The 25210-nt window shown below is 45.3% G+C and overlaps 1 protein-coding gene across 2 annotated transcripts in view; it reads left to right on the top strand.

Moving 5' to 3' along the window:
* The window catches only part of CCBE1 (collagen and calcium binding EGF domains 1), a 239656-nt gene that overhangs the window by 165666 nt on the left and 48780 nt on the right, over positions 1 to 25210 (top strand). For both annotated transcript variants that reach the window (XM_088833507.1, XM_055417468.2), the window contains exon 3: positions 24392 to 24444. In XM_088833507.1, the coding sequence (XP_088689633.1) occupies positions 24392 to 24444 (53 nt within the window). The remainder of the gene's footprint in view (positions 1 to 24391; positions 24445 to 25210) is intronic.

The following is a 25210-nucleotide window of genomic DNA, read 5'->3' as shown; positions in this document are numbered from 1 at the left end:
TCGTGGGTGGTAAAGGGGATGGGGTATGAGTACAGAGTTTGGGGCAGGACCCCAGAGGCAGCAACCTGGCCTCACCAAGGTTCTCCTTGACTAATGATGGGAGATGAGGCGGGAAGAGGAGAACGAAGTTGGAATGTGAGGATTGTCAGAAGCCAGGGAGAGGGCTGTGGATCTGCCAGGGGAGGACGCGAGACAGAAAGGATCACGGGAGGATTCGGGCGTAGGCTTGGCATGGGAAGGGCAGCAGTATTGCTGTGGCCACAGTGAGACTGAAGACCTGGGAAGCTGGAGTTTTGAACATCAGCTCAGAGCTTCTTTGCCATTGTCTGGGTGAAGGTGGCTGTGACTCACGTGCAAGCGACGGGAGCTGTAGAAATGGAGACGGGGTCAGTGGGAGCCCAGTGTCCTTATGAAAACCGATAGGACCTTGATGTCTGGGGAAGGGGAATGAACAGGAGAGTGAAAGCCAAGATGGTTTAGAGAAGTGAGATGGGAGATTTCAGAGACAGTGTTGGTTTTGGAAAGAAGATGGCATGCTTGACTTTTTCAGACATTCATGAGAGATCTTGTGCAGTTTTCCCAGGGTCATTGGAAACTGACTCAAGCTGGAGGGAGAGGTTGGGTGGATGTCAGGGTCGTAAGTTACGTTGAAGGTCATGAAGAAGGCTGAATGTGGAGCTGAAAGGAAAGCACGAAGCAGGCAGACAGACCTTGTGTTAGAGAAACCTTGAGGTTTGAGGGTTAGAGGTTTGAAGGAGAGGAAGACCCAGTACAGGAGTTTTATTGTTGTTCAGTTGCTTAGTCGTGTCTGACTCATCTCGACCCCATGGACTGTAGCCCTCCAGGCTCCTCTGTCTGTGGGATTTCCCAGGCAAGCATACTGGAGTGGGTAGCCATTTCCTTCTCCAGGGGATCTTCCTGACCCCAGGGATCGAACACGCATCTCCTCGATTAGCAGGAGGATTCTTTACCACTGAGCCACCTGGGAGCCACAAGAGAGAGACTGGAGACTTTTTCTGGGGAGAGTAACAGCCACTTTACAGGAAGGAAGGATTTGGGTTGTCACTTTTCAGCTTTGTCATCCCGTGAGTGATCACCATGAGATTTCAGCTTGTGCTGGCAGCTTTCATCTGCCTCTTCAGAGTGGGTTCTCTATCTTTGAGCTCCTGCTCTCTGCACAGGGAGCTGGTCTGTGTGGACCGTGTCAGCAGGGCACCCACATCCACTAGTTTCCTGGTGGGGATGACCAGTGGGGACCCCCAGGTGCAGATTCCAGGGAGGAAGAAGAGCCTGAGGCATGTGTTGTGTTTATCCGGCTCCCTCCTGCACGGTTGCTTCTGGTTGGTTCCGCCCTTGGCTGCAGGCCTCTGCTCCACTTCACCTGATCTGCTCCATGATTTCTCCCTTGGGGCTCAGTCACTCTCCCCGCTTTCAACCTTTCAGGGAGTGAGGGGGTGTATTAGTTTCTGGGGCTGCCATAACAAATTACCACATGCTAACTGGTTTAAAACAACAGACATTTATTCTCTTCCAGTTCAGAAGTCTGAAATCAGGGTTGATTCCTCCTGCAGGTCCTGAATGAGAATATCCCATGCTTTCTCGTAGCTTCTAACAGTCCTTGGTACTCCTTGCTTTAAAAGCACATCACTCCAATCTCTGCCTCCATCTTAAATGCTTGTCTTCTCTGCGTCTCTACGTGAACTTTTCTGCTTTTCTCTCTCTTACATGGATGGTGCCATTGGATTGAGGTCCTGATCTAGTAGTATGAATTCATTTTGGTCCTTTGCAGTTACCCAAATGACATCACGCACTAGACAGACACGAGTTTTCAGGGGAGGGGAGATGGAACTTAATCTACCGCAGGCAGCAGCACCTCCTCTGTGGTCAAGTTCAGGTGAGCAAAACTCACTGGCCATGGGCCCTTGCACCCTGCCCACACATTTGTCCTTTATCTCCTTCATAAACAATCCCTCCTTGGATTATCCAAATTTCAGTATGACTTCTGTTTCCAGTTCGGACTCAATGAACATCTCCTTGGTAAATTTCTTACCTCTTGTAAAAACCTGTATCAGAACTAACTCCTCATAGCTCCCCCTTTGGGGTCAATTGCCAGGAAATTAGCCCTAAAACATAGTGTTCAAGCACAGAAACTCTCTTGAGCCTAAACTCTGTTGCATCTATCTTTTGTCTCAAACGACTGCTATTTTGTTCTCCTTTTAATATGTCTTTATAAATTATTTGACAAGATAAGAAATTGTGTAATTTAGTAAGAAAAATGCTTGATTCTCTAAGTCTCTTTCCCCTGCCAAATTGCTTACAATTTAAAGCTCATCCTCAGAGGAATCAAATTTGAGCATCTATTTTTCACATTTTGGGAGATACATATTTGGCTAATCTAAAGCATTATGTCAGGACATATGTATACCTATGGCTGATTCATGTCGAAGAATGGCAGAAACCATCACAATACTGTAAAGCAATTATCCTTCAATTAAAAATAGATAATTTTTTTAAAAAAAGACAGCCTTCTAGGAAAAGAATAATAAAGCATTTATGCTTTGAACACACACTGGTGGATCATGCTTTATTGAACATTGAAAGGAATGTTAAGTAGATTTTTCTGCGTGTGTCATTCTGAGTTCGTGTGTAATTGTGAGAAGCCAGCTTTATCATGGTGAGCGTTTCAAAGCATAGTTAGCACAGCCTACAGCATGGGTCCTGGTGACGGTAACTTCTGCCCTGCTGGGCCATCTCTGTTTGCATGTTTAGTTTGAAGGTGTCATCTTGCGCTCCTTTGGAAAATGTGGAGGACCGTAACATCCAAATCACTGTTTTCAACTCTTGGTAGTTTGAATGTGGCCCAAAGCTCTGTCTTTCTGCATTTCACCTCCCACCCCTCTAGGGTGCTTTCAACTACTGTTAAGATAGCGGGCATTTGTCATAAACTTTTAGACCTGGAAGGATGCGTAGAAGCCATGTAACCCACTTAGCTTAGCTCCCTCATTTTGTGATGAGAAATTGAAGGCCCAGGGAGGGGGAATCGGGCGCCTGGAGCTCTGTGATGCCTTCCTGACACAGTAGGGATGATGCTTCCACGGCAGAGTGCGTGCCACTGTGATTCGCTCTACATGACCTTGAACAGGGTCACAGCGGCGCAGAGAGCAAGTGCTGTGGAAGTTTGACTGGGGTGAGGGGCTGTCACTTCCTGTTTGGCTCGAAGAGCCAGCGCCACGTCAAAGAGGAGGAAATTGAGGTAAATCTTGACGTGAGGGCAGAGCTTAGCTAAGTTCCAGCTCACATGGGGAAGGCAGTATCCATTCTAGCAAGTTACTGCTTGAGTGTGTTTGCCGTGGAGCCTAGCCTGAGACACAAGGTGTAAAATGCAACTGTCTAATACATCTAAAGTACACCCAATGTGGAATGCTGGTCAGTTTAATTCAGGCACTGGCTCTTTATTTAAACAAGGAATTAACCCAGAATCCTCGGTCAAAAAAACTGTACTTGGGCTAAGAAAGCAAAGGGTTAGACATTCTAGGATCAGATACCACTGCTAGTAATGAACCTTTAGTGATGAAAATACTTCTGAGTGGAAGAAAGCTAGGCTAAAATGTCAAGGAAACATGTTTAAGCTAGAATTTCGTTTTTTTAAAACAACTTTCTTGTGGTTATTTCAGAGATAAGTAAAAATCTATAAAACTCGAGGAATTGTCGAGAATGATTGTACTGAGACTGCATGCGTATGTAGTGAGTCATCAAAACTCAGTGACTTTTGCTAGTTTTTTTCTGATTTTGAGATTCTGTTCATTCAATCAGTGAGTCAACTGGGCAACATACATTAGCACTCACCTTCTGCCAGATCTGGGGGGAATCACAAGAATGAACAAAATAAGCTTCTTTCTAGGAGCTCACGGCCTGGGTGGAAAGGAGTGAGAGTGGAAGGAGGAGACAGGATGTTTTAGGGAAGGGACCTGCTGAGGTGGGCATTTGGTGAGACCGGGACCCAGTGGGGAGTGATGGAAGAGGTACAGCGTGGCCGCCTGTGCTCTGCAAAGGACTGGACTGGACTTGCAGACAGTGGGAGCCGTGAGACGATAGTACATAGGATAATAGGTGTATATTTCAGGATTTGCACTTGATGGAATTAGGGGTAGATTAGAGGCAGGAAGATGAATTTAGAAGGCTATAAAGATGGTAAGGGTAAGAGATTTTAAGGTCTGAACTAAGGTAGGCTGGATCAAGGATAGAGAAAGGGAGGTGGGTCCCAAAAACATTTTTAAGTGTCTGTCCTGGGACTAGGAAGGTTGTGTAATAGTAAGATCAGGGACTCTGGCTTTTGAGTTGGGCAGATCCGGGTACAGATTCCAGCCCTGTCACTTATGGGTCACATGACCCGGTAAATTGCTTAATCTCGCTGGACCTTTGTGTGGTAATAATAATGCTTCTCAGTGGTTCAGCAGTTCAGAGCGTTCAGCTCATAAGATGCACTCCAACGATAGCTGCTGTTCCTGTTGCTGCTCTTAAGACCCAGGCGCCCTGACGTCCAGCAGGCTTATCGTTACCAAATCACTTTCCCTGCCGCTGACGCTGACAGCAAGTGAGGAGTGCTTGATTTCCATGGGAGTCATTCCCTTCGCTCACTCGTGGCTGTCAGCTGTACCCATGGCATGGCACAGCCAGCTGGGCCATCTGCACATCCCAGGCTGGTCCTTACAGGGAAGGGGCACAGACCCATCCCCAAGGGGAACACTTGTCTTGCTGACAGCAAAACAGAAGCCTGTCCTCACGACAGGGTGGCTTTTTCTCTGCTTATATTTGCAGATCGCTGTTGGTTCTGTGTTCCTTTTTGAGCTGGTTTATTGTTCACTGGTGACATAGAACGTTATGTATCCTTTGAGGGGGGACAGTGCAAGACTGGAAGGGATTCAGCAGTCCGCCTCCTCGCTAGTGAGTTATGACTGTTTGATTTCAGCAACCTAGCAACAGAATCACTGCCAGCCACAAAGCCCAGCGTCCCTGTGGCTCATTTTTGCAATGGAATTTATGGCCTCCTATCTTTTTTTCTTTTCTTTTTTTCCCAAGGAAATTGGATCCACAAAACCAAGGTCATGTAAGCTTGGGAATTCCAAGGGCCCAGAGTTGGGCTCAAGTTCATCAGGCGAGTGTTTAGAACTGCCCTCTGGCTCACCTTTGTTTAGATAAATAATTGAAAGTGTGCCATTTACAAGGCTCGGGCCTCAGAGGCACGCAAAGGAATCTGGCTGAAGGCTCCTTAATTGAAAGCAGGAGATAACCAACAACACAGCCTGTTCCTCTCTTGGGATGCTAACATGGGGAGAATTTATTTTCTTTGGAATCTGTATTCTCCGGTTGCCCAGATCAGGATGACACACGCACATGACTCTCACCGTGCGAAAACAGGCAAAAATTGTCCGTATCCTGCCCGGGGTTTGTTTGAATTTTCAGGTGAGGATGCATACAATCGATGAGCACCAGCGACACGCAAGGCCTGGACTCGGTGTTAAGGGCCTTCCCCAAGGAGCTCCCGTCTGGGTGGAAACAGAAGACGCGTTCAGACTCCAAGGCCTTAGATCCCTGGTCCTCAGTCCTGGCTGATGTTTCAAAATGCGGATTCCCTCACTCCAGCCCCAGAGATTTAATTGTTGAGAGGTTGAGCCTGGGCATAAGTGTTTTTTTATCTTTCTTTTTTTTTTTGAAACAGTTCTCAAGGGGATTCTAGCATGCAGCCAGGACTGAGAGCCACTGTTGGGTTGGTTTGGTTTGGTCTTTTTGATAGTGGGAATGTGGGTTTTCAGAGGACCTGGAAATCCCTTCATGGTGGGTATGAATTCAGAGAAGGCTTGTCGGAAAAGGAGGAGAAAGTTGAGTTGGCGTGGGTAAGATGTTCAGGGGTCAGGCAGGGGAAGGCTCGTCACACTTCAGCTCAGCAAGGAAAGATTTCACTGGTTTCCTGCACACTCAGCAGGTTTCTAGCAACTCAGCTCTCCCACTTTCAACCCAGCTCTCACTTCATGTTGCTAACCACCCACCATCCCCACCTCTGTCTTCGAAGGATAAATTGGCTCTGTCTACTTTTGTCCCTTATGGCAGAAAGCGAAGAAGAAGTAAAGAGCCTCTTGATGAAAGTGAAAGAGGAGAGTCAAAAAGTTGGCTTAAAACTCAACATTCAGAAAACTAAGATCATGGCATCTGGTACCATCACTTCATGGCAAATGGATGGGGAAACAGTGGAAACAGTGACAGACTTTATATTTTGGGCCTCCAAAATCACTGCAGATGATGACTGCAGCCATGAAATTAAAAGACGCTTACTCCTTGGAAGAAAAGTTATGACCAACACAGACAGCATATTGAAAAGCAGAGACATTACTTTGCCAACAAAGGTCCATCTAGTCAAGGCTATGGTTTTTCCAGTGGTCACGTATGGATGTGAGAGTTGGACTGTGAAGAAAGCTGATCGCCGAAGAATTGATGCTTTTGAACTGTGGTGTTGGAGAAGACACTTGAGAGTCCCTTGGACTGCAAGGAGATCAACCAGTCCATCCTAAAGGAAATCAGTCCTGAATATGCATTGGAAGGACTGATGCTGAAGCTGAAACTCCAGTAACTTTGGCCACCTGATGGAAAGAACTGACTCATTTGAAAAGACCCTGATGCTGGGAAATATTGAAGGCAGAAAGAGAAGGGGACGACAGAGGATGAGATGGTTGGATGGCATCACTGACTTAATGGACATGAGTTTGAGTAAGCTCCGGGAGTTAGTGATGGACAGGGAGGCTGGGCATACTGCAGTCCACATGACTGAGCGACTGAACTGAACTTTTGTCCCAGTGCAGTAACCATGGGTCCAGAGCCACCCCAGAGCCGGCAGGTGGGAAGAGAGTGCTGGCCCAGGGAAGGAGGGCAGTCCCAGCACACAGTCCCCAGCGTGGAGGCAGGCCAGTGTTCGGGCTGAGGGGCCCTGGCACTCCTGGGCTCAGAACTCAGCTCTGCTGAGGACGACGAGAGTACTTTCACGTCTGGATTTTTTTTTTTTTTGCATCCAGATCTTCTTCATGAGCAACTGTTCTGAGCCAGGCACTATGCCTCCTGCTTTGGGGACCAAAGCGCTAGCTCCAGCCCTTCTTCTCAGGATGACCTTGGGCCGGGTTCTTAAGCTCTGGCAGTCGGTTTCTTCCCTGTGAAAGGGAGTGATCAGGGCCTGTCTTGTGGCTCTTCCTGAGGGTTTGATGAACGTCCACAAGAGGTGGTGGTTTCTCAGCCATGACTCACCCTGGGAGATGTCACAGAAGCACCCTTCCCTCCCCCTGCTGTGTCTCTGCCATCTCAGGAATGGGACCCTGGCTGCACTGAGGGGGCAGCCAGTGGAGGGGTCAGGCAGGGCCGTGACTTGTTGGCCTCTGCCGGAGGGCACCGGGGTTGGGCCATCAGTGTTCGCTCTACTCTTGCTATTTCTACCGCCGCCGCCTCCCAGGATTTATCAGATGGTGGGGCCAGGTAGAGCCCCCTTTTAGGACAGGATGGGGTCTCAGAAGGGTGTCCTTGGCAGTCTGTGGGTGGAGCCAGCTGTGGTCCCTGGTCTTCTACCTGCAGGGACGCTCTGCCCAGGAGACCATGACCCACTCGAGTCAGGGTCTCTTTCCTCAGAAGGAAGGCAACCAGCCAGAGGGGACTCCCTGACCCAGCACCTCCCTGACCTTCTCCGGAAGGTCCCCACTGCTGTCAGAGCTCTCTTCTCTATGACCGGAGGTACAGAAAGGTAGGAGGGTGTCACAGTGGCCTTTCTCAGGGTGAGCCGGGAGGTGAGAACCCGGCCCTTTGGTGGGCTCCCAGGATCTGTGGGAAAGCATTGTGCTGGGGGTCTAGCTGGTTAGCACAGAGCCCATCGGTACGATTGTGGAGGAAGGCTGGCACTGAGTGGACACCGTTGGACCTGGAGGCAGGGTTTGGAGAGGACAGTTTCCTTCCGTTCTCTAGGGAGCTCTCTCTTGATTCAGGGCAGCCCCTGCTGGGAAGCTAGGCCCTACCTTCTAGATCTGGGGAGCCTAGAACTGGATCCTAATTCCATAATGTCCACCTCCTGGTAGCCTTCTGCACAGCTGTCCGCAGTTCCCAGAGCACCAGGAGGATGCTGGACTAGGAGGGGAGTGCCCAGGGCAGCTGTGGTGACTCCTCGGGAAGGCCTTCTGGTCTACGCCACACTCCCAGCACACATAAACACACTTCAGTCCCCAGAGAGATCGGCAAAGCTCCCCAGTGTTGAAATGGTACCTCAGGTCCAGTGTGGAAGAGACAGTTGCCTCCCTGGTATCATCCATTAAACATCAGAAAGCACTGCCCCTCCCCCTGCCCCTTCTCTCGTCACAAAAGCATCCCTCGGTCCAGTATTTGGGGTTCTTTATCATAGTGCCTGGCATTCCATCGAAGAGTTACACCTCTGAGTTGAACGCCATCCCCTTTTACAGTCAAAGCCCTAAAGGAATAGTATCTTCTCTGGGTGCCGGGTTCTCATGGACTCTTGCCTGCCTCTGCCCTAAGATTACAGGAAAAGAATCCTCTGTCACTAGACTTTGTGGCAGGGCTTGGGCTGTACGAGAACACAACACTAAAGTGCGTGGCTCGTTTTCAAACCCACGTGTGTCCCTTCATCACGTAGCACTGTTGGCTCTTTGTCTTAAATGCCATCTGTGGGATCGGGAAGAAAAATGCACTCTCCAGCTTCTTCTGAGAGCCCCTTGGCCTGAGGTTACATCAGGAGAGCTGATTTAGAAAGCATTTCAAAGAGCTGGAGGAGGGGGCTCTGTCAGTAATAAGACAGCAAGAAGCGGTCAGCTGCATGAAACTTCGATGGATCTGCGTATTAGTCTTATCTCCTCTCTAGTGGAGCCTGCAGAAGGATTTCTTCTGGTGGAGGAAGGAGCCAGACCCAGGGAAAGGCGAACAGAAGACACAGAGCCTGGGGCATCACCTGTAAATTACGCGCTCACGTGCCCAGAGACACTCGAACATCCCGGTTACTTAGAGAGAGCTCTCATTTGAAAAGCACTCTCTCACTCCTCTTTGCTCTGCCTGGTACAGCTAATTTCTCATTGTTTGAGCTACCTCTCAACCTACAGTCTCTTCTCAAGTTTACCAGTAAATAACTCACTAATGCCCAGAACACCTGGAGGTTCCACTGTTCCTGACAGAATCCAGTTCTCGTGTGTGATCAGGGCTCTGTCTACAGGTTAATGAACACATTCATGTCTGCCACTGTCCGGGGTGATGTCTGTCCGTGAAACAGAAATGTGTTCTTTTGATAAAACACACAGCAGTGGTGGAAACCCTACCTGGAATTAACCCCCAAATCAAAAGACCCCCCTTTTTTTCCTTTTTTTAAAAATATTTATTTTTAATTAGAGGATAGTTGCTTCACAATATCGTGTTGAGTGTCTGCCATACATCAGCAAGAATAAGCCATAGGTGTACATATGTCCCCTCCCTCTTGAACCTCCATGTATGTGTGCTAAGTTGCTTCAGTCGTGTCCGACTCTGCCACCGCATGGACTCCAGCCCACCAGCTCCTCTGTCCATGGGATTCTCCAGGTGGGAATACTGGAGTGGGTTGCCATGCCCTCCTCCAGGGGATCTTCCCGACCCAGGGATCAAACCCGGGTCTCTTACATCTCCTGCACTTTACCACTAGTGCCACCTGGAAAGCCCCTCTCTTGAACCTCCCTCCTATTAAAAGCCTTTTATACTATGACTTGAAAAAATTAGATCTTTGCTATGTTACCAGGACAACTGGGAAAGAAGATCTTGATTACAAAGAACAGAAATGCCACTTGAATCCAGAAATCAAAGGCGTTGTGCTTGGGGTACCTGGCCTTAGGATGGAGGAGGTGTCAGAAAATGGGCTGAACCTGGGGTGGCTTCCCCCTCGTCTCCCTCCTGAAGTCTCTGCTGCTCTCAGGGCTCTGGCTGGCACCCAGTTTCCCCCACTCACTCGGGTTTCAGCTCACACGGGTCTCTCCTTATCTGTCTCAACAGCCAGAGGCTCAGCTGTGCAGCCGTGGCTAACCAGCCTGGTCACCGGGGTTTGTTGGTGGAGAGCCCTGGACCGGAGCGTGTGCCCGTCCAGCTCGCCGCTGTGTCCTGGGAGGGGCGACTGTGTTACCAACCAGGGCTCTTGGCCTTCCCCCGTCAACAGAAACTGACTAGAGGCCAGACAAGATACTCAGGCAAGGCTCTACTGGGGCCGCTGCTGCAGTGGGGAAGGAGCAAGCAACAGGTTCCCTTGCTTACTCACACGCCAGGGTTGGGGGTGAGCTTGTTCCTTATATGGGGTGAAGGTAGGGATGTGTCCAGGGCTCTGGCCAGCAGGGTGGCTTAAGTGGTTTGCTCACCCCTTAGGTGGGGTGTGTGCAGAGGGCGTGGGCAGTGCCCTGCTTTCGCTCCCGACCTCCCATTTTTGCTCCAGGCTCCTCAAAAGTGGCCACTGGGTTTTTTTGGTCTCTCTGTATCTTCTGGTCCAGAACTGCCCCTACTGCACATGTGCACAGTGACTCTTAGCCCCAGACAGTCTCTTTGTGTTTTGTAGCTGGAGAAGAGGTGTGCCCAGGTGCAAGCATTGCAGCAAAGGGTCCTGGGTCCCAGCCTGGCTCAGCTGGATTGACCGTCCATGGTTCGGGTGCCCCTTCCAAGTCTTCTCCACCTAGAGGGGCAAGAGCATTGTCTCTTGGTGCAAAGTAGGACCAACCATCCAGGCTATCTGATCAGAAGCCAGTGCAGATGAAGTAGTTTTCCCAAAGAAGGGACTGGACGGCCAAGCAGGGCCTATCATCTCTGGCTTGAGGGTATGTGTTAGTCAGGCAGTCACATCCAACTCTTTGCAAACCTGTGGACTCTAACCTGCCAGGCTCTTCTGTCCATGGAATTCTTCAGGCAAGAAGACTGGAGTGGGTCGTCATTTCTTTCTCCAGGGGATCTTCCTGACCCAGAGATTGAACCCAGTTCTCCTGCATTGCAGGCAGATTCTTTACTGTCTGAGCCACCATGCTTGAGGGTACTTGCGTAATTCAAGAGTCTTGCTAGTAAGACACTGCCTTCTACTGCCATGTGACAAAGATCTCTCGGTGCTTCGCCCCTTAGGCCAAGATAACCAACACCTCTGGGTGCCCTGTGTCTGCCCTGAGTGGCCTTCCATTCCCATCCCTGTTGGGATACAGCTTAATCATCCTATAAGATTCCAATCCCAGTCCACGAAAAATTCCCAGACTACACTGGGCTGGACTGGGCCTGTTCTGTGATAATTTGGGATGGGCTTGAGTGCCTTTTGACATCCTGAGCATTGTATTATGTTCAGAGGTCACGTTGTTGTTGAACATTTCTTATGTTCCGTGTCTTTGCACAAATGCTTGTGGAAGCTCTTTTTATCTTAGGACCCCTTCTACTTCCGAGGACGTGCATCTGTGACTTCCCTGAGTCACATTCAGTTATTTGTTGATTCGGTGTAAACTCACAGTCTTTCCAGTCCTTCCCAGTGTTTCATCATAACTTACATTCGTTTAATACATACTTTAACCTCCAACGCTGAAGGAACACAGAAGGCTGACAACAATAATAACCACTACTGCTGTTATTATTTCTACTGCTGTCATTGTCCATGTCCTTTCATTGGCCATGTCCTGTATAACAGGTCCTATACCAAGTACTTTGTCCATGTCAGTTAACACTAAAAATAACCCTAATGAAGTATATACTCATGCTGCATTTTTCAGAAGAAACTGAAGTGTGAGTTTACATATAAACTTGTATCAATTCATGAAAGAGGAAAGGTTTCAGACTCAGTGCTGCCTGACTTCAAAACAGTTGTCCGTAACTGTGATACCATTCAGTGTCTCCATGGTTTTCTGTTTTTTTAATAGTTTTGATTCATTTAGGCCTCCAATACGCCAAGGCCAATACTTCCACTCAGTATCCAAAATTAATGTCCTGGGACAACTTAGTCTGGACTGGGGGGCCAAGTTGCTGAGCATCTCCTGGATTCTGGTTCCAGCAGCACCACTGAATGGTCTTAGACAACTTGCCCAGACTATCTGAGTCTCCCAACTCTCCATCGCAAACAGCAGAGCATGTATTATTTACTCCAAATAAAGTTGAATAACTTTGGCCCCTGGAGGCAATTGATTTGTCATTATTTCATGCAAGAAACATCACTGGGGCTAAATACTTCTTAGTCTCTTCTCATTGCTGCTGATGGTATTTTAGTTGCTAAGTCGGTCTGACTCTTGTGACCCCATGTGTAGCCTGCCAGGCCCCTCTGTCCGTGTGATTTTCCAGGCAAGAAGACTGGGATTTCTCCTGCCAGTCCCTAATTTCTTCTCCACCTTGTGACACAGGAAAGGAGGAGGACAGGAAGCGTCAGAGCACACGGGAGGCCAGGAAAGATTTTTTTTTTTTTTTTTTTAAGAAAAGGGAAGATAAAACCATAACCCGTAACTTGTAAATAGCTTCTAGGATAGTTTTTTTTTTTCCCAAGGAAAGGGTTCTGGCCAAGTTCAGTTCAGCCAAAATGTGTTGACTATCTGATCTTTCAGTCACTGGACTAAGTGCTCAGGGTAAATAAGACTTAATTTCTGCCCTGGAGGAGTTCACGGACAGTCAAAGGAGGCAGACTGTGTTGTGTATGATGATAGAGACATACATGTCCTCCCATGATTCCCAAGGCAGTCTCCACAGAGCGACTTGTCTTGTAGAATCCCAAATGATACGCTGTTGTCGTGCATTGCGCTTGTTTTTCTGAGGCACAGCCTTTTAAAATTTTCACACACACACGCATAATAAATGGCAGGCTCCATAATAGACTCAGCACAGGGAGGTGGGCAGGCAGCCTCTCCTTTCTAGTTACATGATGCTTCAGGTATCAAGGAGCTTAAGTGTTTTAAAAATGGGTACACCCTTTAGAGGAGAATGGATACATGTATGACTGAGTCCCTTTGCTGTCCACCTGAAACTATCACAGCATTGTTAATCTGCTATGCTCCAATATAAAATAAAAAGTTAAGTCCTATACAGTTTGAAAAGGCAAGAAAAAAAAAAATAAAAGGCAAAATAAATAAAATGGTGTCCTTCTCCAGAGGATCTTCCCAACCCAGGAATCGAACCTGGTCTCCTGTATTGCAGGCAGATTCTTTACCAACTGAGCTATGAGGGAAGTCCTATACCTTGTACCAGGAATATCCATCCCTGCACCTTAGAAATCCTTATCAAGTTGAGCCATGTGTTGGCCCACACGTGTTAAACTCCTGAGAACCTCCACTTGAGAATTTGTCTAGAGGTCCTTACTGAGCTCTAGGGCCAAAGAGAGCCACATTGCTTCCCTGAGGCTCCTGGACGGTTCTGTAAAGCCAACCACTTGTGCCATGTCCGAGAGGCCACCGGAAGTTCTCATTACTTTCCCATGTGTTTCAAGAGCCAGCTCACTCACACCAATGTCCGGAATGATCGGGGACTGATTGCTTAAAACAACTTCTGCTAATTCATGGTGGTTTTCTTTTTCCTGTGGGAATTAAGGGTGTGAAGTTTTTTAACCCATATTTTTCTCTGATGAAGAAGTTCTCAGAAATGGACTATTTCATACTGTCATTCATAGTTTTGCCTAAAATGGATTATTCCTTAGAGACAGGATTTTTTTTTAATCATCCTCAATGGACTGTAAGTTACATTTGATAAAAAGACTGCAGTTTTCAGTGGACAGTTCTTGAGTTTTGACAGAGTAGAACCCATGTGACCACAATGAAGATACAGGCATTGTCAGCACCCTGAGAGCTAGGGAGGACGTTAAAGATCACCCTAGTCCAACGCCCTTTATTTCCTGGAGTGGAAGGCAGAGACCCAGACCCGGGACAGTGGTTTACTCGAGCTCATTTGTCTAGTTTGTCAGCATCCCCGGTATCATTTCTCTGACTAGTCCTTCTCTTTTCCTCTCTGGCTTGCTTACTCACCCCAGTTCTTCCAGGAGACCTCCGCAGAGCATGTCCTTGTCATCGACTTGTCTTAATCCAATGCTGTGTTTCACCTGTCCCTGTAAATGCCGTCACCAGCACACTTCCACTCTCGTCCTTGAGCTGTTAGACCTCACATTCTGGGCAGTTACGTCTAAACTGAATGCCTTTAATACCTTCAGGTCTTCCCAAAATTCGTGCTGTAACAATCTTCTGTATCTAGCTCCTTTCTGATTTAACCTACTTTAGTTAATGATGATCTCATTTTCCAAGCAGCTACACTACAGTCGGTCTCTAGTCTCAGACATCCCGGTTTTTCTTATTCCCCCACATCCAGTGTGTTAGGAAATCCTATAGATTTCTACCTCTGACATTTCTTTAAAATCTGTTCTCATTTTTCAATTCCTGTTGCCCTGTTTTAAACCCTATTAATCTTTTGCCTCAACTATTTCAGTAGCCTTTTTAACTACTTTGTCACAATCTCTTTTTTGTGATTTGTAGATTTCTACGTATCTATTCTTTGCAGGCACTGGGTCTCCCTGCTGCATGTGGGCCTTCTCTAGTTGCAGTGAGGGGGGAACTAATAGATAATCTATGGCAATTGCTTGGCTTGGTGTATCATAAGCGCTCAACTAAGTGTTAGTTGAATGAAATCAGGCTTAGTGCTTCCATTTCGGAACTAAACTGAAATTTCTGGTGGGACATTGGATCATTATTTTTGTAGTTTGGTATCTTAAACAAATACAGGATCCCTGCTCTCACCTGTAAATGATCTGGAAGCAGCAATCCCACTTTTGCTGTTACGAGTTTCTCCCTCCAGGGACTTAGACCTGAAGTAATGTCAGTTGTATTTTGTTTTCCATAAGGGTTTATATGTGTGAGGTATGGAATATTTCATATCATGATTAATTAACCTAAGAAAGGATCTCATATCAGATCCCTTCTGTCTTTCAAAGTCATTACAAGTAAGATCTCTAAGACTTCCTCATTTATTCCCAAATGACTGACCCTAGGCAGAAATCTGAATCAGCAAATTGTGTTTACATGTTCCTGCACTGAGCTGTCTGGAAATGCCTCATTTACATGGTGAAGTACAGGAAAGGGGGGCTGAGCACCCATGAAACTCTGCCCACTGTGTGGAAACTAGGATTGTAGCCCTGTCAAAGCAGAGTTCTTTAGCTTTGGGTAATTTGCAAGGAAGATTCATACATTTGCATTTCATAAGGCTCAAGGACTCCATGCATAGTTGTTACTGGAGCAGAATGAATGGCTGCATCTTCTCCAGGCACCTCTTAGCTGACTAACCTTGCCTTTTAGTAGCCTTTCTTCCATGGCTTTATTTCCTTCAGTTATTTTAGCTTTCAGGGAGGGAGGGGTGTCCTATGCTCCTATAGTGAAACAAAAAATAATAGCTTAAACAAGATGGAAGTGTGTTTCTCTTGCACAAAACTGTTCAGGTATCCTTAGCTCATGGTGGCTGGATGGCACCATGCACTCACTTCCTTGTATATTGATCCTCTCATTGCTGAGGTGTGCATCTCATTGTCCAAGATGGTGCACCACCACCAGTCACACTCCCACTTGTGAGAAAGCAAAAGGAGAGGGTGTGTGCCCCTTCCACCTAAGGGTGACACCTGAAAGCTGCACACAGCATGGCTGCTCACATCCCATTGGTGAGGCTTATTCACAAGGCCATGCCTGGGGGATGAGAAGGTGGGAAATGCCTCCTTCATTCTGGGGGATGAGAAGGTGGGAAATGCCTCCTTTATTCTGGCTGGTTATGTGCCTAGCTATAATTTGGGCTTTTGTAACAACAGGGGGGAAAAAGAGAAGATAGATAAGGAGGAACAGCTAGCTGTCTCTGCCTCAGTAATGACTTTCTGAAAATGCAGGGGTTGTGGGTAATACAGTGCTTTTACTAGGGGGGAAAAAATAAAGGCAATATTTAGAAACAAACTTATTTGCGTTTGAGCTCTGACTCCATCCAGGTTGCTGTTCTATTCCACACTGACAGTGAGAAGTTAATTTTTCTCTTCATTTGAAAATATAACTTGTTGTTGTTGCTATGAAAAGTAACACCTGATAATTATGGACAATTTAGAAAATACAAGCAAGCAAAATGAAGGCAAGGAAGATGCCTGCAGGTTTGCAGTTGAGGTGTCAGAGAGGTGAGAATTGAGACCCTCAGGCCAAAATCACCCTTTGAAGAAACAGAGGAATGTGCTTCTGTTTTGTTATAGTCATTCAGAAATAAGATCAATATTTTATGATAACGTTAAATGGTATATACTCTGTAAAAATATTGAATCACTGTGTTCTGAATCTGAAACTAATGTGACATGGTAAATCAGCTATACTTCAATGAATAAGTTATTAAGCAAAGCAAGAACAGTGAGGGAACAAAATCTGAACTGGAGGGAAACCCCAGAGTAGGAGGAGAAGGCAGAGGAGCAGTCAGGAAACCTCAGGAGAGCCATGGTAACAGATGACTTGAGTTGCTCCATTTATCATGAATGTTTCAGTACCTGAAGATAGGATTTTCTTGATGAATGCCACCATAGAATATTACTAATAACCACGTAAGTGTTCCTAGAATGCTTAGAGAGTTAAGAATAGAATAAAGATGAAATCAGTGACTAGGGCTTTGGGTCCTACAGTGTCTCTGCATACGATGAGCCATGTTGCTGTCAGGAATCATCTCCACTTTGCACGCTCTGTCCACGGACAGTGACCCACAGAGTAGAACACAGTCCACATCCATCAGCACCTCTGAAAATTAGCAACCATAGGAATAAGTGTGAGCAGAGATGCACTGGTTTAAACACGTCATACAAATCCAGAGAATTGGTCCAGTAAAATCCTTTCTGAGGCAAACCTATTAAACCAGTTATTTGAGGTGGAAAAATTAAGAATGAATATCCTATTAAATAATACACTAAATTCCTGAAGCAATTTCTTAATACGTACTGTATATTGATTCCAAGTGACTTTGTCAAAAGCATTTGGGTTGAAACTTAATTGTTTCAGTTTGTCCAAAATATAACTGCTCGGTTTCTAGGGTAAGCAAGTCCTGCCAGGTGCCTATCTGCTCAAACACAATTCCTGAACGTGACTCCTTACCCATCTTTCAAAACCACAAGTCTCTGAAAATTCTGTGATATTATTCTGTTTGCCTGGGAGGAGCACTTTCTGGTTAAAAGGCTCAAATCAAGCATGTCTAGTTGGGAGGTGAGTCATTTTATGGACTCCATTCTCAAGTCATCTGGTGTGAAAGGAATTCTACTAGCTCCCACAAAGTTGTACAAAGCTCAGTAAAAGTTTCCACAAAGGAAGAAGTTAAAAAATAGAGAGGAATGCTTCTTCACTCTAAGAAGGTTTACTAAAAAATCCAGGATGACTTTTAGATGCTCAGTTCAGTTCAGTCACTCAGTCATGTCCAACTCTTTGTGACCCCATGGACTGCAGCACGCCAGGCTTCCCTGTCCATCACCAACTCCTGGAGCCTGCTCAAACTCATGTCCATCAAGTCGGTAATGCCACCCAACCATCTCATCCTCTGTCGTCCCCTTCTCCTTCTGCCCTCAATCTTTCCCAGCATCAGGGTCTTTTCAAATGAGTCAGTTCTTCCCATCAGGTGGCCAAAGTACTGGAGCTTCAGCTTCAGCATGAGTCCTTCCAATGAATATTCAGGACTGATTTCCTTTAGAATGGACTGGTGTGATCTCCTTGCAGTCCAAGGGACTCTCAAGAGTCTTTTCCCACACCACAGTTCAAAAGCATCAGTTCTTTGGTGCTCAGCTTTCTTTATAATCCAACTCTCACATCCATACATGACTACTGGAAAAACCATAGTTTTGACTAGATGGACCTTTGTTGGCAATGTCTCTGCTTTTTAATATGCTGTCTAGGTTTCACTTTCACACATTAGAGAAGGAAATGGCAACCCACTCCAGTGTTCTTGCCTGGAGAATCCCAGGGACGGGGGAGCCTGGTGGGCTTCCGTCTCTGGGGTCACACAGAGTCGGACACGACTGAAGTGACTTAGCAGCAGGAGCAGCAGATTGCTCATAGCTTTTCTTCCAGGGAGCAAGCGTCTTTTAATTTCATGGCTGCAGTCACCATCTGCAGTGATTTTGGAGCCCAAGAAAATAAAGTCTGTCACTGTTTCCATTGTTTTAGATGCTCAGGCCTTTAATACTGCCCCAAGGGATTCATGTTCTGTGTTCTTCCTGGTAGAAGTTTCCCGTGAACTCCCTGCTCAGGCACACCACAGCTCGGTTGGGCTGGTGAGAATAAATGATGCACATTGGCTCCACGCTGTCTCTATCTCATCTGTCTTCATTTAGGACTGACTAGTTGAAGATGTGAGGAAGCCACCATCCATCTGCCTTTAGACAACATCACCAGGAGAGCTTCATTGTCTTGGAATGCAATGTTAAATTGAAAGTCTTCATTTTTTAAAATTTGTACTGTGATTGATTTACAGTATCGTATTAGTTTCAAGTGTACAGCAAAGTGATTCAGTTATACATATATCTGTTCATTTACAAATTCTTTCCCCTAAGTTATTACAGAATGTTGAGCAGAGCTCGCTGTGCTGTGCAGGAGGTCCTCCTTGTTTATCTGTTTTAAATATGGCAGTGTGCATCTGTCAACCCCAGACTCTCACTTCGCCCTCCCTCCCCACCCCACCTTTCTCCTTTGGTAACCGTAAGCTTGTTGTCTGTATCTGTGAATCTGTTTCTGGTCTGTAAACAAGCTCATTTGCATGATTGTTTTAGGTTCCACACATGAGCAATATCGTATGATACTTGTCTTTGATTTACTTCACTCGGTACAACAATCTCCAGGTCCATGCATGTTGTTGCAAATGGCGTTATTTCATGCTTTCTTAGTGGCTGAGTAACTTTCCACTGTATATATGTACCATATCTTCTTTGTTCATCTGTCAGCGGAGATTTACATTGCTTCCATGCCTTGGCTATTGTAAATAGTGCTGCACTGAACATTGGACTGCATGTATCCAAAAGGGCTCTTTAAACATTTGAGACCTGTGTGTGCCTTGGCAGGGTTATCTACCCATGAGTGGGTTACATGCTGCTTGGTTCTCTGGTTTTGTGTCCTAGTCTTGAACTTCTTGGATATAGTTTTCCGAAAGAATATACCTTCTCCCTCTTGCCCAGTAGGCAGAGGGTATCAGGCTAACTTCTTGAGTTTGGGGTGGGAACAGGAAGTCCAACTTCTCGCCAGACTTTTGGGTCATCTTGCTGTCTTCTGGCCTCCACTTTCCCCAGTAACTGGGGTCTCCGGTTTTGATGGCTTACCGAGGTTCTGCAGCCCAGGTTGGCTGCCTCTCCATGATCACCTCCTCTGGAGACACGTAGGTTTCATGTTACTTCACTCTGCAAAATTACTTCCCATCCTTCCATCCATGGGTCATGTTTACATTCAGTTGACCCTTGAACAACATGAGTCTAAGCTAACAGATCCACTCAATACACAGATTTTTTTTTCAATAAATATATAGTCGGCACTCCATATCTATAGGTGGATATGGAGTGCCAGCTGTATTCACTGTACTCTTCCATTTTATGTGAGGGACTAGAGCATCTGTGGACATCGGTATGTGGAGGCTCCTGGAATCAATCCCCTGCAGTTACCGAGCAACGACTAGATTCTGTTCTGAAGTTAGACAGTTCTCCTAAATCCATGGGACATGTGTTTGTGTTTTATTTCTTGCTCTCGGGGTTATTTTGAGCTAACTTGTAAAAGAAGATGACAAAAATGTTACTTTTCTATCATCTTGAAATCAGAAGTTTCTCTCCCTCCCTTCCCTTCTCCTTCTCTCTTGGTTCTGGAAGCAAGGGCATCTGCTGTTGATTAAGAAGTGGAAGAAAGTGATGAGTTAAAAGAGGAAGGCATCTGGGAAGAGCTGCCTTTGCTGTTTTCCTGCTGTGTTCATAAAGCTGTGACTTAGAACACCTTTCTGACCCCAAACCAGGTCCTGTGGTAGGCACCTTTCTTATCTGTAATCCTTGCATTAATCCCATAAAGCAGATTTTATTGTTCCTGTTTTATCTGTGAAGAATCTGAAGCTCAGCAGGTTTAAGAAATGAGCCCTAAGGTCACACCCCTCTCTCTTTCAAGGTCAGAACCAGAATTGTAAACCAGGCTTGCTTGACTCCAAAGCCATGGCTCCATCTAGCTCAGCACCACAGACTCCAAATACTCTAAAAAGTTCTTTCATGTTTTAAAAATCCTGATATATCTGGTCTAAGCCCTTTTGCAAAGGAAACCCCCTAGTAAATCTTGGAAAGATTTACTGTTTCACTGGAGCAAGTATTGAAATACATCTTGCCTACTAGCCCTGTAATTCTGCAGGCAGTGGCTTTTTAAAAATTTCTTTTCTAGACTCTGGTAACTCACAGCAGACAGCTGGATGATGAGATCTCTGTTATCTTCATTTTCCTGATTTAGTTTTTCCTTCCAAAAGCTTTCACACACCCTTGGTTGGTGGAATATATTTCTGACTGCACTATTTTTATTTATGAATTTTTTATGCGTGTTAATACTCAGGGGTACCCCGGGGAAGCCTCCACAGACTTTCCTGATTACCAGATGTCGCCCTTTCTATGTAACAACCATCTAATCGCCACTTCCTCTTGCCAAGAAACGAGAAAAGAATTTTTGCATTTGGAAAACCACACTAGGACACGTGAAGCGTATTAAGAAGGACTCTTTCCCCTGACTCCACATGCACTTTTCCTGTCTGGGTTTGTTTTTCTAAAAGATAAAAACCACACAGCCGTGTTTGCATTAGAGTTAGATCTAAGAAGTGTCCGCGCTTGCATAACAAGGAGATTTTAGTTTGGCCAGCGCAACTTCATCATTATGTGAGTTGTGTTATAAGTAATCTCTGAAACGGTATAACATGTGTGGCCAGTGTTTATTTTGTTATGCTTTGGACTCTTTCATTGTTTAAGTGGTGATTCATGATTGATGGCTATTTAACATGCAAAATAATGCTGTATTCCCCAGAGCTCTGGGAAAACAGGCGGGGACAGTGGAGTCTCAGAGCACTTTCCCTCAAGCAGGAAGAGAGTGTTAGTTATGCAGTTAAGAAAAAGCAGCCAAGGGGAACTTAGCTCTTCATTGAGCAGGTATTTAAATGAAGCAGTCCATCCTGAAGCTCAGATTTTCTGACAGAACTCTGTAGCCTTTGGAAAGCATATCAAATCCCTATGTTATCATTTAATTTCATAAAAAAGCAAACCACAGGTGACTTTGGGCTCCACTGTGTGGATGATCCCAAACCCTTGAAGTGCTCGGAAAGGTTAGAGTGCCCAAGTTTAATGTCTTAGATGTAGAAGAAGAGATTATAGGGATTTCATTCATTTGTATGAACTTTAAAATGCCATAGAACATCTCAGAAGCAATACCTTAGATGTGCTATTTAAGCAGAAACAGACAAACAGAACCATATGTTTAAATGTGGGGTTATATTTGACGTATCAAAAACACATGCTTTGCCCCTGCATCCAACTTTCTCATGAATCACTCAAGTTTCGAATCATCTAGTACACTGCCCTTCCTCTGATGGTTTTCTATAGGACAGCCTCAAGGAGTACAGTAAGTAATAGCCATGAAATTTTCTGTTAAACCAGTGTTCTTTTTGGTTGTTAGGATCTTGGACTTTTTAAACCATGGAAAACTAGGTAGAGTTTATTTCATAGATTGTAAAGGTAGGTCTTAATACCTCTGTTACAAATAATAATAATCATGAATTGATATCCCATGGGCTTCTCTTGTCGAGTAAAATTATAATTCCAGTGGAGATAGTGGAAAATTATATCTAATGAGAAGACTCTAGACATTGCCACAGATCATCTGTATCAGTAAATGACATACACATATGTATTACTTTTTAACATAAAATATGTTGATGAGAGATTCAAAATAATCTTTATTGAGTGGACCAGTACAGGCAGGCCAATGTATCATTTGTTGGGAGATGGGGTTGGGCTTCGCTGTTTCACTCAAGTCTGCTTTGGGAACATCGCAGATGTCCCTGCTTTTATAATGGAAGCCCACTTACTTTACTTTTGAAATAGGATTATCTGCAGAATCTGGGTTGCAGGTGAGATGTTGCAGGGAGGGATGAGGTGATCTTGTGACCCAGTTAGGCATCAGAATGTTCTCTTAGTAGGTGCGATGCTTATAAATTGTATAAAATAGTTAATAAAAATCTTGTAAACTTTTAAAGCTTGGGAAAGAGATTGCTTAAGCTTCTCCTATGAGTGGTCATTCCCCTAGCAGACCAGTTCACCAAAAAAGAATGGATTTTACCAGTCAGATTACACTGACTTGTAAAAGTGGAAAATAATGCTGTTAAGTTATTTGTTTACTAAGATGGAATGGAAAAATATACATCTGAGTCTGTCACATTCTTCTAAAGAGACACAGGGCCTTGTCTAACCTGGTTGAAGGTTTTGACCATTTGATGAAACTGAGAACTTGCTTTGGTAATGCCTAATTTTCCAAATCAGTGGTTTGTGCCCCTGATTCATACATACAGGTGACATGTTAGCACAGGTGCCATAAGTTGCAGGTGACATCCAACTCCAAGCTGGTGAAGTGTCTGTAACGTTTTCCCTTTCTGTTCCACCTGGAAGGCATATCCAGATGCAAATGAGTAAGAATGACATTGTGGTAAGAATAACCTTGAATCTGATTTATCTTATGGCTACAAAGAGTTTTTTCATGGTAGTTTAACCGTTATAGTCAACTGAAAATATCTTGGTGCGTTCTTGAGATTTGCAGACTCATAGGACTCTCATTGATTCTTGGACTCTGTATTAGCATACATTGAGTTGGAAGTGGTAAAAGGAAACATACTTAGAAAGCAGCCGGGAGAGAAGGAAAGGGAAAAGATGGAGGCTGGAGACGTGGAGAGCTGAGATTTCCTACCTTTTCATTCATTGCAAGTATATTTTCCTTTATGTCATGGACCGCAGTTGCATGTTTGTGTCTAATAATTCCACCCTCTGGGTTGTCTTGAAACTGGCACCATTGACTATCTTTTTCCTTGAGAATGGGTCACAGTTATACATGTTATGTTCTTGAGACCCTGCATCCTGATACGTTAGTCCAAAGACTATTGATATTTTTCTTTTAGCAGACAGTCAGCTAGAAAAAGTGAACACTGTTTGGCCTGTAGAAGTGGCAGGCCAAGTCTTCATTCAGCCCGTTCTGTCTTCAGCTGAGATGTTCCGGGCCTGCTTCTCACACACATGGACGGAGGAGTTACCAGAGACTCGGACAGTTTATACACAGGATTCAGGGCTCTCCTTTCCAGGATCCCTTCTCAGATTCTCATGACTCTGGATGCCAGGGCTTTGTCCTCTGTTTGATCAGGCCAAAAAATACTGCAAGTTTTGTTTTTTTTTCTCAGACTTTTAACTTCCACATGGCATCTGTGATCTGCATATAGGATAGAGCCCTGAAAAGCAGGGAAATTACCCTCTGTCAGTTCCTTGTTGGAAATTTCAACTCACCTCCTAAATCTGTCTGCTTTTATTTACTCTCCAGAATCATCAGGTAGTTGTTTGCTTTTGTTTGCTCCATAGTTTACAGTGGTTATCTGCAGAAAAGGTTGGTCTGTTAGGAGGTCCCAGTTCCATACCAGAGATGTGATCTCACCACTGGAGATTTGCGTTTTGAACTGACGGCACCACTTCTGGGGCAGAGATGTAAGTCTCAGATGTTTATGTTAGCAGATGCCTGTTAGCTGTTCTTAAAATTCAGATAACTGGGGATTCTTTGGATCCTTTACGTGGCCCAGGTCTTTAAAAAAAGGGAGGGTGGCGCTCAAAGAACAGAATGCTTGGGCTCCAGTCCCAGGCTTGATAGTAACTAGCTGCCTAATTATGATAATTATCAACCATTATGTTATGATTATTCTACTATTATAACCAGCTAATTATTCACAAGTCCTGTGAATCCTTGTCCTGTACGATGATGTCCTATAACACACTAATCATCTAATATAAATTTCTTGAAGTCTCAGAGTTAATTCACTTCATAGGATACCAAGGATTAATGCCGTATATTAGGTGGGGAAGAGGTGTGGTCATATGGTACTGATAAATTTTTTTCCTTTTATCTCAGATTCTGTCTACTCTGATTTTCCGTTATGCCTCAGTTCATCTTCAGTTCAGTTCAGTCGCTCAGTCTGTCCGACTCTTTGCGACCCCATGAATCACAGCACGCCAGGCCTCCCTGTCCATCACCAACTTAGGCACAAGTTATTTCATTCAAAACCACTAACTGAAAAGAACAGTTTTAATCTAACAGATCACATTTAAAATGTGTTTTTGCTTCCCTCTTAGGAAGAAGTGCTGCAAGGGGTATAAGTTTGTCCTTGGACAATGCATCCCAGAAGGTATGTGATGAAGGTCATTATATCTTTTTACCTTGTTTATGACTAACCACCAGAGGTCTATAAAGTTCAGATGTAGTACACGTGATGTCTAAGTGCTATCTGTGCATGCATGTGTAATCTCTCTCTTTTTCTGGCTTTAAATTCTTCTAATGCCAATTTGATTGTACATGCAGGCACTAGCTAAATCATTACCCAGAGTGTACACACGTACTGAGTAATTCTTATATTTCAGGTTTTGTGTTGTAGAGACTAATTCCCTACATGGCATTTCGTGCACAATTAGAACACACCCGTTCTTCCCAACCTCTCTACCTGCTTTTCATCAGCTCAACTTGAAGCCCCCTCACATGATCATCAGCAAACACTGCTCGGCCCAGCACTGAAGAGACACAGTGATGACAGATAGGCCCCCAGCCCTTAAGATGCACACCCTCACGCTGGGTTGTGGATGGCATGGAAACAGAGATACCTGGGGTTTAATCATGCTTCCACATTGCCACATCCATCTGGGCAGCTGTAACCTCAGACTGTGTGGAGACTGCGAAGTCCAAGACAAAGCACTGAGAAAGCCCAGTGTCTGGTGAGCCCTCCCTGGCTCATACACAGCCATCTTCTTGGCGTGTCTTCACGTGGTGGAAGGGGCAGGGGAACTCTCTCGAGTCTCTCTTCTAAGGGCACTAACCGCACTTACGATCACCCTTCTGATATAATAGCCTCCCAAAGGCCTGTACCTCCTAATACACCATGACATCGAGGGATTCGGACT

This window comes from Moschus berezovskii, chromosome 28 (assembly GCF_049115385.1).
Source record: "Moschus berezovskii isolate FMDL1 chromosome 28, NW_MosBer_1.0, whole genome shotgun sequence".
Lineage (NCBI taxonomy): Eukaryota > Metazoa > Chordata > Mammalia > Artiodactyla > Moschidae > Moschus > Moschus berezovskii.
Note: the sequence above shows the minus strand (reverse complement) of the source record. Positions and strands in the feature narration are given on the sequence as shown.